This window comes from Cibotium barometz, chromosome 27 (assembly GCF_041138505.1).
Source record: "Cibotium barometz isolate CiBa-2024 chromosome 27, ASM4113850v1, whole genome shotgun sequence".
Classification (NCBI taxonomy): domain Eukaryota; kingdom Viridiplantae; phylum Streptophyta; class Polypodiopsida; order Cyatheales; family Cibotiaceae; genus Cibotium; species Cibotium barometz.
The window spans coordinates 55099981-55117148 of NC_141072.1; the positions used below are offsets into that span (position 1 = coordinate 55099981).

General features: G+C 39.1%; 1 protein-coding gene across 3 annotated transcripts; it reads right to left on the reverse strand.

Moving 5' to 3' along the window:
* Positions 1 to 1051: 1051 nt before the first annotated feature.
* Positions 1052 to 11204, reverse strand: LOC147623536 (pseudouridine-5'-phosphate glycosidase-like). Of its 3 annotated transcripts, none has more exons than XM_086821893.1 (7): positions 10928 to 11204; positions 6712 to 6822; positions 6503 to 6623; positions 6264 to 6374; positions 6076 to 6158; positions 1310 to 1369; positions 1052 to 1184 (listed from the first exon to the last, which is right to left on the reverse strand). In XM_086821893.1, the coding sequence occupies exons 2-7, from the start codon at positions 6781 to 6783 to the stop codon at positions 1083 to 1085; spliced, it is 549 nt and encodes a 182-aa protein (XP_086678019.1). In that variant the 5' UTR covers positions 6784 to 6822; positions 10928 to 11204; the 3' UTR covers positions 1052 to 1082. The 3 variants fall into 3 exon arrangements, with proteins under 3 accessions (XP_086678019.1, XP_086678018.1, XP_086678020.1); XM_086821892.1 differs by having other exon boundaries at positions 1058 to 1184; positions 10831 to 11203; XM_086821894.1 differs by having other exon boundaries at positions 1098 to 1184; positions 6076 to 6162; positions 10831 to 11204.
* Positions 11205 to 17168: the final 5964 nt, after the last annotated feature.

Here is a 17168-nt window from a genome sequence, read left to right on the forward strand (position 1 = left end):
GAGATGGTAGAGTGGTGATTATGGAGAGGCGGTCTTCATGACGGCGCGAGACCTATGGGACTACACTCAAAGTTGCTACTTGGAATTGTAATGGATCTCTACGCCTTGATGTAGGGGCTTTTGAGAATAGTTTCACTGGGAGGGACATCATCTTCTACTGTGAGAAGCATCAGGCTCCTGGACAGTCCATGGTGGATACCGATGGGAGACAGCTTGTAGACAGGAGACTCGTTCAGAGCATAGAGGACGGGGCTCAGTAGGAGTTGCAGTATTGTTTAGAGAGGAGCTGCAGCCACTGATACATATGTCTTGACAAATGCATCTGGGGAGTCCGGACTAATGCATGTAACATTGTTGTGTCAAACTAAAAATCAATTCCTGAATATTATATGCCTAACAAGTGTCTTGCCAAAACCATGGCTTGAACATTCATAAGGAATACAAGTATCCCACATGCAAGGGCGCACATTTCTTTTAAATTGTTATATGCTGTGGTATCTGCAGATACCCTATTAAAGGTGTAACTAATATACAAAAAGCTAGGGACAAGTCTAATATTGCATGGGACCAATACCCCTTCCATGTGTCAAAACCTAACTCATTGATGAGTACTACTAGCCACCTTGATTGTCCCGAGATTGAACTCCTGGGGACACCGAAAACAAGTAGGTAGGATCTCTGACACCTGCAGTCCCATAACACATGCACACTAACATTATGCTGTTTAGTGGATGGCAGGTACCAGATCTTACCTTTGGGAGTTGTCTGGTTTTTATGTTTCGAATTTTGATGTTGTAAATTTTACAATAATGATGTTTTAGTTCTTCAATAATGAGTACTTAGCAGGGTTTACTCAAGTAAAATACTTGACTGTTTGCTTTGAATATTTGTATGAGAGGGGACTGTCTGATTATCCACTAGATTGAGTGGTGGTCCCTGAGTAGGCTAGAACACACACACCCACACACACACAAGGCAGCTTCTGAATGATCTGCAATTCAGTACTTCTCCAACCTTGTTTGAATACATGCCTATCGAGGAAGGCCATTGGACAAGCATATTGACTCTTAAAAAGAGATTATCTAATCATACAAAACAGGAGGAAGAAACGTGTGATACTTACTACTTTCACCTCCTCGATGCACTCCTCCGATACCTCCAGTAACAAAAACATGAATGCCAACCTAAATGCAATCCAATTGAGTCAAGGCTTCAAATATATGACAATTCTGAAGAAACTTATGCACACATACACATTGCATGTCTATAGCATTATATTTACAAATAGAAGAGCCTATGTGGAAATAACCTTAGCGGCAAAAAACATGGTGGCTGAAACAGTGGTAGCCCCATTCCCTCTCCTTGCAACCTGCATGATGCATCACACAAGTTTTGAGTTAAAATTTCAATGTTGTATAGCTAGATATAAGAGCATATATAAAAAATTGTGCCTTCTTTTTTATTACTCTCCTCGTAAAGTAACCAGAAAACTACTCTAAACAATTGCATAAATACTCGCCTCACTTGGCCATCCTCATGGATGCATATCTTGGACAAACTCCTTAAATAGGCAGTAGTGCCATGCAGAAGTCAGGTCAGGTAGACTACAAACAGCCACATGCTTTTTTTTCTTTTTTTTCCCGGAGAAAAGATCCTTTCATTAGTTATAAAAAACGCCCGCTGGGCTACAAAAAACTCTCCTGCTCATAAGAAGGCAGAGCAGAGATCCAATCAAGGCAGCTAGGGAGACTCTCCCTAGGTGCAAAAAGGTACAAATATCAGTACAAATAACTGGGGGCTATATCATACAATAGGAGGGGGGAAAAGCCAAACAAGTGGCCTGTAATGCCAGCGGGGGGTACCCGCGTGTAGTGCATAGAAGGGGCCGCTGCGCCAAGTGGTGTTAAAGGCCTGGCGCCGCAAGATCGCCGCATCCGAGTCGCCCCGGATGCGGTCATACTGTCCTCGCAGGGTGTGGATCAACTCCTGCCAAATCCCCCGAATAGTCTCTGCTGGTGGCTCCAGTCTCCCCTCAAAGGCCCTGAAACACCGGGCTGTCCAGGTGAACCAGATGGTGAGGCTGCGGAGGAGCTCCCACCGTAGATCCCTCTCCTGTGTCCAGCCGGCGGACGAGAAATCCGGTGAAGGAACAAGGCGAGGCTGGCCCCTAATGAATCTGATGGCCTGGCTGTCCTGCTCCATCTCGTATCCCAGAGCAGGCCCTGACGAAGTCGACCAAGCAGCGGCACCCCACGTATACATGCCCTCTGGAGAGAGGGGGGCCAAAATGCGCAGCATCCTCAGCCAAATCTGCTACGCCTGTGGACAGTCCCATCATAGGCAGTGTCTCTGTGTCTCCAATGGATGGCCGCATCGGACGCAGGCCGCCGGAAGACCACCGTAGACAAACCAGGTGCCAAAGCCCCTGTGGGCAACCAACCACTGGAAAGTCGAGATCCTGCGTGCCTGTCGACTAGCCTAGAGCCTAGTCCAAAAATCCTCCAGGAACTCCTGTGAGAGTCCCTGTAGCCGCCAATGCTCCGATGCAGCTGGAGAGACCATCCTCCTCGCAGTCAAAATATGCCTCCCCAACCGAACAGTATACTGGAAAAAGGTGATCTCTGTGGCCTCGGGGGACGCATAAGGATCATGCCACTCGTACTCGCCAGGGTCCCACTGGAGCCGGGCCAAGCGGCGCGCAGTATATGCCCATATGCGCCAATCAGAGTCCACATCTGCAGGGTCTGGATCAATATGCCACTTCCGGAAAGCGGCGGCCACTACCCGTATCCTCTGAAAGATGCACTCTACAACCAAAGGCGACTCCGCCTCCACTCTCTGAAGTCTACCCTCATCCTGGATCTCATAGTAGAGGCATCTACCATCCTCAGTGCAAGCTCTGACAGCAATCAGGATCTCCAACTGTGTAAAGGCTCCCATCCACCGTGGGGCCGTTGGCTCGAAAGGCGTGAACCACTCCTCAGTGAATTCCTCCTGAATGTCATCCCTCATATTCAGCCCCCCTCTGAAGTGACTCAGCCTTTCCACCTGGACCTCCTCTAGGAGACTGCAGAAGGCCTGCCAGTCTCCAAAACTGCGTGCTGGGCCTGCCGCCAATGGTCCCAGGCTAGACGCGGCCGAGAACCCAGCATATGACCCTGCTCAATGTGTACCGCGGGGGTCCAGATGAGCGGCTGTCTGGCCCACTCCTCATCACAAGTAGGAGGTCTCTGAGAAAGCCCCGGTCTCAGCAGCTCCCAAGCTCATAGGATACTCAAGGCAAATCTGTCCTCCCATCCTCTACTGAGGCCTGTCCTCCTCATCTCTATGAAGATCCATCGTATCTCTGGTGCCCAAGTGCCCCCTACTGGGGGAGCCCTAGCCTGCAGTCGCGCTGAAAAAGAAGCTCCTTCCAAGGCTCAGCGCTTAGAAGCAGCCCCCGAACAATAAGCTTCCCCAATAGGGCTCTACTCTAATCAACTGGATCTATAATGCCCAAGCCCCCTTGGGCCTGCGGAAGAGTAATAACTGCCCAAGCAACCTTAGCCCAGGCTGGCTGACCATCCCGCCCAGACCAAAGAAAGTTCCTGATCAGCGTCTGTACCTGGCTGATGCTAGAGCTCGAGAAGATCCAGCAAGACGTGATGTACCACATGGTCGCTAAAAGCACCTGATTTGTCACCACCACCCTCCCAGCCAAGGATAGCCGAGCTGTACTCCAGAATGCTCAGAAGAAGCGGAGGGATCTGCTGCTCAGGTGACAAATCAAGTCTAATCTGGCATCCCAAATACCGCACTGCTGTGCCAGGAGGAATCCATCTAAAACCCGGGTCTGGGCTCCATGCTGGAGCGGGAGCGCTACTGATCCAAAAGGCCACTGTCTTGCGTCAATTGATCAATGCTCCCGAAGCTGCACCAAAAACCTGTAGCGACTGCTCTGCCCTCTGAAGATTGGCCTCCTGGCCATGCAAAAACAATCCCGTGTCATCAGCAAACTCATAATCGAACAGGTCCTCACCCCGGACTAGGAGCTGGAGTTCTCTCAAACCAACCTCCTCTGCTGTCAGATACATGCTCATAGCCTTAGCAAAGGAGAGAAAAAGAAACGGGGCAAGAGGGCACCCCTGACGGACTGATCTCATCAACTCAAAACTCGGCTCCCGTCCTCCTGCCATCAACACCTGGCTACGAGCTGTGGAATATACAACCGCCACTCCTCGAATCCAGACTGGCTCAAAACCCAGGCGAAGCATAGTGCCCTCTAGGAAACCCCGATCGACTCTATCGTATGCCTTCTCAAAATCGAGAAGCATCACGACCAGGTCCTCACCGAGAAATCTAGCTCTCGGGCCGTCGCCTCCCAGAATGTGAAAATGTTGTCAAGGATACTGCGCTCCTTGAAGAATCCTGTCTGGGTAGCATGAATCAGCTCCCCAAGGAAGGGCTGGATCCTCAAACTCAAGGCCTTTGCCAGGACCTTGTAGACAGTATTGAGGATCGTAATAGGTCTCCAATGCCGAATATCATCAGACACTCCCTCCTCCTTGGGGATAAGAAAGAACAAGCCCTCTGAAAAGCTCTGTGGCATCACCCCAGTGTCCAAAACATACTGAAAGCCCCTGCGGAGGCTTGGCCCCAAAAGGTCCCAATAGCGCATAAAAAAGGCAGGCGTCAATCCATCCTCCCCAGGGCAACTATGGCACGGAAGGACCCTCAAAGCCACAACAAGCTTATCCTCTGAAAGAGGCTCACCCAAAACTGTGCGCATACGATCTGTGACCCTCCTCTGCACATGGGCCCACACAGTCTGTCTGCAAGCATCACGTGCCTCCGTGGCTGGCTCCCCTGAGAGCAGGTCTCTATAGAACTCAGTGGCAATGGCTCTAATCTCCCCGGGCTCAGTGGCTAACGATCCGTCCTGTCTCCTGAGCTGGCATACACCTGCTCGAGCATGGAGTGGGTCCGGTAATCTCAAAGAACTCCCCAGTCACTCTATCACCAAGCTGCGTCCACTGGGAGGCCTGGCAATGATAGTAGAACTCATGTCTCTACTCCTCTACCTCTCTAACCTCCTGGCGTGCCTGGCTCAGCTGGGACGCCACCCACTCACATGTAGGCTGCTGCTCCTGAAGGCGCTGGAGCGAAGCAAGGCTACGTCTCAAGCGACGCTCCCGCTGTCGTGTCTCTCCTAGCCGTGTCAAGGCTACAGCGTGCAAAAAAGAGTTTAGCTCGATGAGTCCCTGGGCACACTGGCCTGCTGCATCCAGGTCAGAGCTCTAGCTATCATGCCATATCCTCTCAATGTCCTCAAAAAGACTGGGATCTATAAGTATCCTCTCTGGGATCCTCAACTGCAAGCTGGTCTCCCGTGTCCTCTCCTCAAGTGTCAAAATAACTGGCGCATGGCCTGAAAAAGAGGTGCCAGCGAGAATGCCAACGGAGCCCCCATGCTCCCCGAACCTGTCGCCCACATAGAAGCGATCAATCCGTTGATAGATTAGTCCCTCCCTGCCTGCGATCCGACCGAGAAAAACTAAGACCGTCCTGAGAGCGAGAGAAAGCCTCATGCTGCCATGCATCAGTGATCCGCAGTGTCATGCAAAATCGCTCCCAAGCTGCAAGCTCCGTGCCGTGCACTGTAACATGACTGCCTCCCACCCTATCAGCCGGGTCCTCAAGCATGTTGAAGTCTCCTCCGACACACCAACCCATGTGCTTTTTGAAAGCCAAACCAAGCTGTATTTTCCTATAATTAATTCAATAAAGCTAGTAATACCTTACTGTATATAAAACCTTCCCGCATGTTTAATCTCTATATCAACCTCTATCTCTCTAGAGCCTAAATTAACAACCATTTAATCCATCCTACTCATTTCACTAGATGTCAGCACTGACCTACAGCCAGCTTCCTTGAAGTTTCTAAACCACAAATTCACCAACATTTCTGAAGCATTTATTGAACCCTGCCAGGCTTGAAGGTGGCTGACCAGCAAGGAATGGACCCAGTAAAGTATCGTTGTGATTGCTACATACACAACCGTGGAAAATGACACTGAAAACTTATGAGCAACATACCACATAAGAGATGTCTCTTTGAGCTGTCTTTGTGAAGCTTGACCCATTCTGAGCCAGCTCTTCTAACTCCCTGGCAGATAAACCTAGCTAGATAGCAAAATAAAAAGAGTTCAATCATGCACATGCATACCATGATGCATCCACAAGAGCCAAAAAACAGGCCTCTAATTTAGAGAATCTGTGCTTACCTATGCATGGCACACCTCTAATTATGGCAATAGTTGCAGGAACTGCCCCATTTCCTCTGATGATATTCTCAACTTCCTTGGCAGTTTGGAGATTTTGTGGGTATGGCATTCCTAGAAGTAAAAGACATAGCTTTTTTGAAATTATTTCTTTGAAGAAAGCGCTGCTGGTATTCTAAGGATCAGCTAAGATGCCTGTTAAGTCAAGAGAAATAAAGAATTTATTACTTTTTTTTGCCTACCATGTGTGATGATTGTTGATTCAAGGGCAACCACAGGAGATAATCCATCAAGGGCGTGGCGCACGCTTGGCTCGATCTTGAATCCCAGCTTATCTGCTACCTTTACAAGGTCCATGCTTTTCTGCAAAAACAAGATTCCTCAAATACTTGTCATTTTGAAACTTAACACTGGTTTTGAAAAAATGGCCAAGCAAAAAAGCAACACTTACAACAAGTGGAGTTGAAGAGGAAGTGAGATGATTGTGTATAGTTGCAAGCCGAGATTTGATAGTAGAACCCATGATCGGTGTAAGTTAGCGTGTGACAATGCTACAATTACACTGTCATTACAAGAACAGAGTCTAGGTTATGATCAATATGTATGTATGTGTATTTATGTATGTATGCATGCATGCATGTATATAAGTATATGTGTATATACATATATATGTATCTTTGCACACATCCTCCTTCATTGATAGCTTATTGGTAAAGTTCCGTGAATTTACTGTCGAAAAACTTCATGGAAGCTGGCTGCAAGGTCAGTTGGAAGCTACTTATGTCTTCTTTGTCTTCCTACTCCCTTGTTCAGTGCCGTTTACTAGTCAAGTTGTATGTATGTATGTATGTATACCTATATATGTAGTATGTATGTGTGTATATACCTATATATGTAGTATGTATGTATGTATGTATGTGTATATACCTATATAAGTATGTAGATGTATGTGTGTGTGTAAAAATATGAGTACATGTATACATGCAAATATGCATGTGTGCATGCATATAAATACCTATGTAGGTGATTATGCATCTCAGTATGTATATACGTATGTATGTATATTTGTGTATACACACATAAATATATATATGTATCTAAGTACATGTATAGATGTTTGTAAGAATACACATATGTATGTTGTGTTTGTATGTATGTATGCATGTACGTGTGTATATGTAATTTATAGCAAGGGAAATCATAATAAGAAGCGAGTGCCAACATCATCAGATCAGAGGCGGGGGCAATCTACTCAACACAGCAACTTTAATACTACACGTGCTAGAAGCATTAAGAACCAATAACGGAGTGTGCAGCACGTCCATTTGAAAGTAACAATGCATCTATTTTAGAAGGCACACATGTCAAAGGAACTTGATTCTCTCCATGTAATTAGGATAGCAAGGCATGATAAAGATATGTTTTGCCTGATCCACCTGATTCATCAAGGAAAAAAACACCACCATTGTTCAAATAAATGGCCTCAACGATGGTATCAAATGCTCTTGATTGACAATTATTAAGACTCCTTTCTAGTGAAAGAGCCAAATCAGCTTGTTGAACAAAATCAAATATCATCTCTTCCATCAACAAACCATTGTTGACTGTAGCAACACTTGATCTATCAGGAAGACCCAAAATCATGTAGACATTTTTCATATTATTTTAAGAGGTCTTGCATGTGTAAGAGAGCTTAATTCTTCGCTATAGAATGATAAAAACCAACGTCAGCACATCTTCTCTACAAGCCAAGAAAAAAGTCATCTGAAGGTTTGGTGGAGAATTTATTCCAAAGTTGTCCGGGAGATATAGGCTCACAAAATACCACAATAATGATAAAAAGTTAACGCAGTTAGAATTCTGTTTTCTGAAATGTAACTTTTTGAAGACACATATACCACTCCTCATCACTCTCTAGCGCTCCTCTGGCTTCACACATGCAGCCTTGAAACAAGGATACAAATGTCCATTCACTGTTCATACATCCTCAAAATAGTTGCAACCTTTACACACTATGAGTAACATACATAAGTTGCACTTGGACTAACATAATACATACGTCTAATAATATTTTTCCTTTTTCTTTTAGTCCATGATCGAGAATCTGTATTCCACACCCACTTACAAGGAAAATCAACATATAGTAAGCTATTTGCATCTGCATGCAATTGATTACCTTTGAACCATTCAGTGAGTAGTTCTTTGGTTTACATCACGCAAATCATCATCGACATTGAATATAACATGATTTTTCATCGGAAGATGAACATGCAACCTTTGTATATCTGGTTTTTCATCATACAAGTAACAAATTATATTGGTATAAGCACCAACTTTCCTCTAACACAGACACATACTGTGCATCCAAATATTGACTAACACAGACACATACTGTGCATCCAAATATTGACTAACCTCATCAATAACCCCATATGCATCTTGCAACTATATAATAGCTCTATCATATCCTTTGTATATATAGTTATACAAATATTTCACAATAGTAATAATGGTAGAGCATACTTCTATGTTAATATGGGCTTTGTATCTCATAGAGAGAAAAGGATTATATGGAACAATCCATCAACTATCCACCCTATGATCCTTTACTTATATGAAAATACCATCGTCTCGCCGCATGTAAGTTGGATATCCATTGTCATCAATGAGCGATAGTAGCGTGAGAAAACTTTCGAGGATAACGATGTTTGCAACTCTCATAAACCATGCAAGGAGAGCGTATATTTAGTTTCCCACATGATCCATAGACATTACCATGAATAATTATGTTGTGCAACAGAGAGCTAATTAGTTGGTTAATGAATTGGCCGGTGAGGAAATAACCTATATGAAGTCAAAAAGAGAATCCCACACTTAGTTAGTGTGGTCATCAATAGATAAAGCAATTTGTATAATAAATAAAGCTAGTTGTTTGCTTTGGTAAAAGTCAAAAAATAAAAGGGTTATCCAAGCATTTCTTCAAGAGATACTTAGGAAAACATCATATCTAGCTGTACTAAAAATAACAAAAGAATGCAATTTCTAGGAATTCTATCCTAGCAACAAACCTCTATACGAAACATTTGTATAAAGTCGTAAGCAAACCTTTATACAAAACATTTGTGTAAAGGCATAAGGAGGAGTGTGTGTGTGTGGGTGTTTTTTTTTTAAATACAAATAACATATCCATAGCCAAACCCAAAGTATTTAGGAACCACACCAGTCTTGATAACTGAAAAGTTTAACATGATTAAAAAACCAAAAGTATAGCTACAATAATCATGTTATTAGTATTGAGAGAGACAGTATCTCCATTAGTACACCATGTTTCAAAAAGCTTAGACTGCAAGATATTTGAGAGGGTAGAACCTGTTACTTGCATCCATCCAACACAGAAAAATAAATCGTTTGCCTATGTGTGTTTTACAGTGTTTTAGGCCCTACCACATGTTATAGATATCACTCAAGTATCCCAAAGTTTAAGCTAGAGTTGGGTCAATTAGTCCCCAAATAATCCAGTCACAAGTCCATAATTCGGATAAATCACCCGTAAAGCTATAATGTAATCTTCCATAAGAAATGAATAGCAAACCATAGAGTGGATAGACACATGTGCCCTCATCTCCATGCCCATGCCCATGCAAGCCATTAGTACTCTAGTTCGTCAATCAACATACATATTATCGAGCCAATTAGCAAAGGCCACTGAAGCAAATAACCATAGCTGGCAAGAAATACAAAATGTCCGAAGACCCAAACAAGTTTGGGGCCCAAATCCATATGCTATTAATTCACTTGCTGTCATGTAATAGGAGCAAATCTATATATACCAAATAGTAGATCCTACAAACCGTCACTAATCGTATGCTTGATGAGATTCAAAACACAACTCCAAAGGATACACCAAACTGTCTGGTCTCAGTAACCAACTAAGCAAATCCCATGGGCAGTTACATAATAATATGTTATCTAATATTCAGAGCATATACAAACAGTAAAATCTTCAAAAATTAGCAAAAATCTAATCCATGAACCCACCACAGTTAGAACATTTGCACAAAGAAGTTTAGCCTAATCTTCCCAAACAAACAGCTTGGTTAATAAAGCTTGGTTAATGATTCGGACCGTACAGACAATTTCAATCCATTTCTAATAGCTAGAAAAAACTCTAAAAGGTTACTTCAGGTTATAACCCATATTACTAATGTAATCCAGAATTACTTATAGAATTAAGAATTAAACGATTCCACAATAAATTTATTATAAAAGCCTAACATATAAAAAATACAATATGTTTATCACTATTCACACTATTTGTGAATATCACCTTCAACATCATGCATGTGCAGCCATGTTATGCCCAAATCCTAATTAAAAGCATTATGCATGTAGGTTTTATAGTTTATAAAAAATCCCATGTCTCAATGGCTAAGATGGAGCAATACCTACAGTGTGTATATTTCATAACCATAAATATTAAATGGGATTCACAAGCGTAAAAACTTGATAGGATTCATAAACTATCCAAGACCATAAGGCAAAGCCAGCATCATGCCCCAAGCAAAAATACCTGAGAGGAAGAAGATCCGACAGTAGAAACCAAAACCAGTGCCATGGTAAAAGAACCCTTAAAACCCACAAAGGCTAAGTGAGTATTGTAAACTCACACAAACAGTGGTGGCCATTTTATACTCTCCACCATGAACCGATGGCACAGGTTATTAATGAGAATCCATCACCATATATTTCGCAAAGCTCCATCGCCAGGTCCCGCCAAGCAATCCATAGAGTTGCATAGCCCACCCATAAATAGAAATTGCCAAGCAGCTACTAATAGGGCATTTTACCTCCACAAATTATTCATGCAAGAAAAGTGTGTCATTGTGTGTGTAAACGTGCTCTAGCATGCAGTGCATTAAATTAATCCCATGCCAAAATTGATTTGATTTAGACCAACCATAGCACCCCATTACAAGGCCTTGAGATCTAATAAATTTATCAGTATATTCATAAGTAAAATTCTAAAAATTCAAGTCTTTAGGCATTGATTATCATAAACAAAAATGTTGGTTTAAAACCAAAGCTATCTGGAATGTGTGTGTGTGTGTGTGTATGTGCATTTATATATGTGTGTGTATATGTGCATCCACATGTGTGTGTGTGTGTGTGTGTGTGTGTGTGTAGCTAGGGCCACTAGTCCAAAATTTGCCTTCAACCTAGATATAGTTATATGTGTGTGTGTATAGCTAGGGCCCCTTGTTCAAAATTTACCTTCAACCTAGATATAGATATGTGTGTGTGTGTGTGTGTGTGTGTGTGTGTGTGTGTGTGTGTATTTATTTATAAATTATATAAACCTACATCCATTCACTATTTATATGAATACACAATTATTAATACCATGTGTGTGTGAGAAAGAAAGTGAGAAAGAAAGAGTAGTGTATGTGCGTGTTTATGTGGGAATCATATACAAGTAGTGTATGCATACATCACATACATATATACATATATAAACACTCATACATAATGTGTGTGTGTGTGAGAGAGAGAGAGAGAGAGAGAGAGATTATTCTATGTACTTATACACATGTGTGTGTCTTTTTAAATATAAATACACGATTACTAATTCTGACCTAAACAATCCACCCATCATCATTGATTCCTAATCTCAAAGTTTCTTGCACTCTAGAGTATCTAAACGCACGAGAGAGAGAGAGAGAGAGAGAGAGAGAGAGAGAGAGAGAGAAATGTTTTTTAGTATAGTTTTTTTTTCATTTTATAAAATTCTTTGAGAGCATATGAGTGAGAGAGAGTATTATGTTTTTTAACATATACATTACTTTTTAATTTTTATGTTTCTTTTTTGAAATCGCATGTGTTTATATATATGTTGTTGCATACATACACATATCACATCTACATACATATGTCGTACATCTTATTGTATATGTATGTATGTTTGTATGACATAGATGGAAGAGGTGACTTGCATATATTTTGAGCACATACGGAGCACTCTTTCCTATGAGGAAAGGGTGAAATTGGCTAAAGCATTCGAGCACCATTTCTTTTATAGGGATGGGTTATGCCATCATGGAGTGTCGAAGCTATTGGATGGGATGATAGATATCCCATAAGTATTATACATCTAGGGCTTTAAAAAAATTAGATGAAAATATAGACCTTATGTACATTAAATAAAATCTAGGTTTAATAGATTTTTATGAAATAGATTATAAGGTTTATAGAAACCAAGATCAAGTAAGACGGGTATTTGACAAAGTAATTAAATGTATCCCGAAGCATAAACTCATTAAAAATTAAATATGGGTTTTATTTTCATGATCATACATGTGATGCTTATTTTCATGATGAATAGTATAGCTAAGTTGATATAAGGTTTTTATCCTTTTGTTAGGGTGTGTCTTTCATTTGTGATTGTGACCATTGGTGCTAGAAGGTTTTTTAATGTATTTGAATTGTTTGTAATTTTAATGTTTTTTTATATATACTGCCTCTATCTCTCTCACTCCTTTCCTTTCTACTCTCTCTCTCTCACCCACTTAAAAAAAATCATGATTGTTATTTAATATAAAGTTTTGTTTACGTTTTATGCATAGATCCATCATTAGATATTTTAAAGGTGATCTATGAAAATAATAAATTGTTAGATACGTTATTTTTTGACGAGGTTCCACAATTCGGTGATCCTAAATACCATGTATAACAACCCAGCCCGAAATGGGAAGTTCATGGATTGTATGATGCTAATCCATGGTATGTTTATATAATGCTAGACCCCTATAGGCTAGATGACAATCTTAAGCTCCTCTTCATCAAAGAGGCATTAGGATTACTAGATGGGTTTTATATTGTGGGTAGTATATGTAGGACCTCTACGGAAAAGCATTACATTTTTTAGGAAAATATTGAAGTACATTCTGGCAAGGAAACTTGTAAGATTCCTCCCCAGCCTCTCAAAATGTCCAGCATCTTCCCCTGTAATCAATCCCCTCTTCAGAAATATAAAAGATCTTATTTCTAACTGTTTTAACCTAGAGAGAGAAAATATTCTAGAGAGAGAATATTCAGATTTTTAATATTTTTGGATAGAAAATTATCTCATCTTATTAAAAGAAGTTCCCCTGAAACAGAAATTCAAAAAAGAACTTCCAATGTGCAATTGGAATTAAATGGAAATGGGTATAAAGGACCTTAGCCTAAGGGTCTAGATTTTCAGAAATTTTTAGATTATGGTCCAATTAAGGTTCCTTTGGGCCAATAAGATCAATCCATGTGTGGGGGGGAGATAAATCCAATTTTGTAAAAGAAGATACCCAAAAATGAGTAAATGCTCACATAAGATGAAGAGTTGACTATGTAGAAGGTTTATTAGTAAGAAACTATGAGCAATATTAAAAATATGAGATATTTTGGGTATAAGGATTCCATTTTGACACCTATGTAAGGAAGGGATTCCCTTCAATGCTCACATAAGATGAAGAGTTGAAAATGTACAAGGTTTATTAGTAAGAAACTATGAGTAATATCAAAATATGAGATATTTTGGGTATAATGATTCCATTTTTGACACATCTGTAAGGAAAAGGAGGGCCTTCAATGAGGCGTCTAATTCACATGCTTGAATGAGTTTTAAACTCAAAAATAATGTGATATTTTTATCTCTCCTCTCTCTTGAACCAAACCAAATCAAAATGGAACCAAACCGAATCAAAAAGTAACCAAACCGAATCAAAAAGTAACCAAACTAGGTTCAAATCTAGTCCAAATTCAACCAAACTGAATTTGGAAAATTCTAGAATTCAGTTAGCTTTGGTTAGAGCTTCCCTCTCCTATAAATAGAACATGAGTCCTTTGAAAAAAATAGAAGAATTTTACTATACTAGAGTTATGCTGAAATAATGCTAATTTCTACTATTCTCTAAAATTCTCTCCAAATTGAAGAAATTGGAGCTTCCCTCTTTCTTCAATCCCCATTGGTGGCTCCATCAACATACTTAACCAATTGATTGGTTGGGGGCCTCTACCGTGAACAAAGAATCAAGCAATTTATAAGGTAAATGGTGAATTTTGATCTTTTCTATAATTTCTCAATGCTTCTCTCTTCTCAACCCCTCTCAAGCTTGAGAAGCTTAATTGGAATGGTCTTTGAATGCTATTGAAGTTAATTGATGAATGGTAGTGAAGAGTTACATAATTTGATGAATGCTATTGAAGTTAATTGATTAATGATAGTAAAGAATTACATAAATTTTCATTTATGCTTAATTCTAATGGTTTTTATGTAATTTCTCTCTCTCACTCAAGAAATGGTCATACTCATGACCCATTCTCAATCCAAATGAAGCTTTTCATAAAGCTTTTTCTTAATCCAAGATTGATCTATGCTTGAGGCTAAATTAATGCTTTTTTCTATGCTTTTAGTTTATGTATTTCATGAATATTGATGATTCAATCCATTATTGGGTTAATGATCCAATTAGGGATCATTCTAATCATTCTCTTAATGAGCTTTATCCTTCAAAATAAATTGAGATTTATCAGTCATAGTAGCGGAGCTATGGTAAAATTTTTATAAAAATTACACATAAAATAATTTCATTCAAAGCACTTCCTACTATATTCTAGGAATTATCATCTAGATTATTTGAAAGAATTTTATTGTAATCATGGAGAAATTGATTTTTATGTTATGCATAATTGATGATTATTTTATTATAAAAGTGTTACTTTTATCATATTTGGATTTCATGCATAGAGGTATGCATAAAAGATTATTATTTTAGTATAAAAATGTTTCTTTTATCATATTTGGATTTCATGCATAGAGGTATGCATAAAAGATTATTATTTTAATATAAAAGTGTTCTTTTATCATATTTAGATTTCATGCATAGAGGTATGCATAAAAGATTATTATTTTAATATAAAAGTGTTTCTTTTATCATAATTGGATTTCATGCATAGAGGTATGCATAAAAGTTGATTATTTTATCATAAAAGTGTTACTTTTATCATATTTGAATTTCATGCATAGAGGTATGCATAAAAGTTGATTATTTTATTATAAAAGTGTGACTTTTATCATAATTGAATTTCATGCATAGAGGTATGCATAAAAGTTGATTATTTTAATATAAAAGTGTGACTTTTATCATATTTGAATTTCATGCATAGAGGTATGCATAAAAGTTGATTATTTTATTATAAAAGTGTGACTTTTATCATAATTGAATTTCATGCATAGAGGTATGCATAAAAGTTGATTATTTTATTATAAAAGTGTGACTTTTATCATAATTGAATTTCATGCATAGAGGTATGCATAAAAGTTGATTATTTTATTATAAAAGTGTGACTTTTATCATATTTGAATTTCATGCATAGAGGTATTCATAAAAGTTGATTATTTTATTTTAAAAGTGTTACTTTTATCATATTGGATTTCATGCATAGAGGTATGCATAAAAGATATTCTTTTTATATATATACTAAAAGTGTGATTTTTCATCATAAATGGATTTTATGCATAACTTAGATACATAAGAGAAATTCTTTTATCTAAAAAGTGTAATTCCTACCAAATTGAATTTATGCATAAGAAGATGCATAAAAATTTGATTTTTAATTCAAAGTGTCATTCTCATCTAAATTGAATTTATGCATAGGAAGATGCATAAAAGAATAGAATTTCAATTCAAAAGTGTTATTCTCATCCAAATTGAATTTATGCATAGGAAGATGCATAAAAGATGGATTTTTAATTCAAAAGTGTCAATTCTCATCTAAATTGAGTTTATGCATAGGAAGTTGCATAAAAGATTGAATTTTAATTCAAAAGTGTCATTTTCATTTAAAATGAATTTATGCATAGGAAGATGCATAAAAGATTAATTTTTAATTCGAAAGTGTTAGTCTCCTTAAATGGAATTTATGCATAAATAAATGTGTAGAGAAATCTTATATTAGATATAAGAATTCTCTTGTATTCTATAAAAAGATATGAAATGTGATAAGAGGTGTATGAGATGTGATAATATGTGATAAGATACGTATGGGAAGTGATAGGATGTGATAAGAGGTGTATGAGATGTGATAAGATGTGATAAGATGCGTATGGGAAGTGATAGGATGTGATAAGAGGTGTATGAGATGTGATAAGATGTATATGGGATGTGTTAAGGCGAGAATGGATGTAATATGGATGTATGAATATAGATATGGATGCGAATGTGAATGTGGATGTGTATGTATGGATGTGTGGATGTGGATGTGGATGTATGAATGTGAATGTGGATGTGTGGATGTGGAAGTGGAAGTATGGATGTATGAATGTAGATGTGGATGTATGCATGTAGATGCGTATGTATGAATGTGGAAATGGATGTATGAATGTGAATGATGTGGAAATGGAAGTGTGGATGTATGAATGTGGATGTGGATGTATGCATGTAGATGTGTATGTATGAATATGAATGAAGATGTGGATGTGGATGTATGGATGTAGATACAGATGTGGATGTATGTATGTGAATGTGGATGTGAAAATGGATGTATGCATGTGAATGTGGATGTATGAATGTAAATCTGGATGTGTGGATGTGGAAATGGAAGTATGGATGTATGAATGTGGATGTGGATGTATGCATGTAGATGCGTATGTATGAATGTGAAATCGGATGTATGATGTGGACGTATGAACATGGATATGTATGTAGAATAATGAATGTGAATGTGTATGTGAAATAATGTGTAGTCTATATGAGTGAATGGATGAGAATGAGTACACAACATTGAATGGAATGTGGAATAAGTAATGTGGTCCGAGAGTGGATAATGTGGAAAGACAAGAGTTCGTTATAGAAATTGTATTTTGTGACTGTTTGT

What these genes read in the sequence shown, in the direction of transcription:
- LOC147623536 (XM_086821893.1), bottom strand. Translation starts at nt 6,783, where the DNA reads ATGGGTTCTACTATCAAATCTCGGCTTGCAACTATACACAATCATCTC. An exon ending in TAGAGGTGTGCCATGCATAG is followed by an intron (nt 6,159 to 6,263) that starts GTAAGCACAGAT and finishes CTATCTAGCTAG; the next exon opens with GTTTATCTGCCAGGGAGTTA. An exon ending in CCATGTTTTTTGCCGCTAAG is followed by an intron (nt 1,185 to 1,309) that starts GTTATTTCCACA and finishes GATTGCATTTAG; the next exon opens with GTTGGCATTCATGTTTTTGT.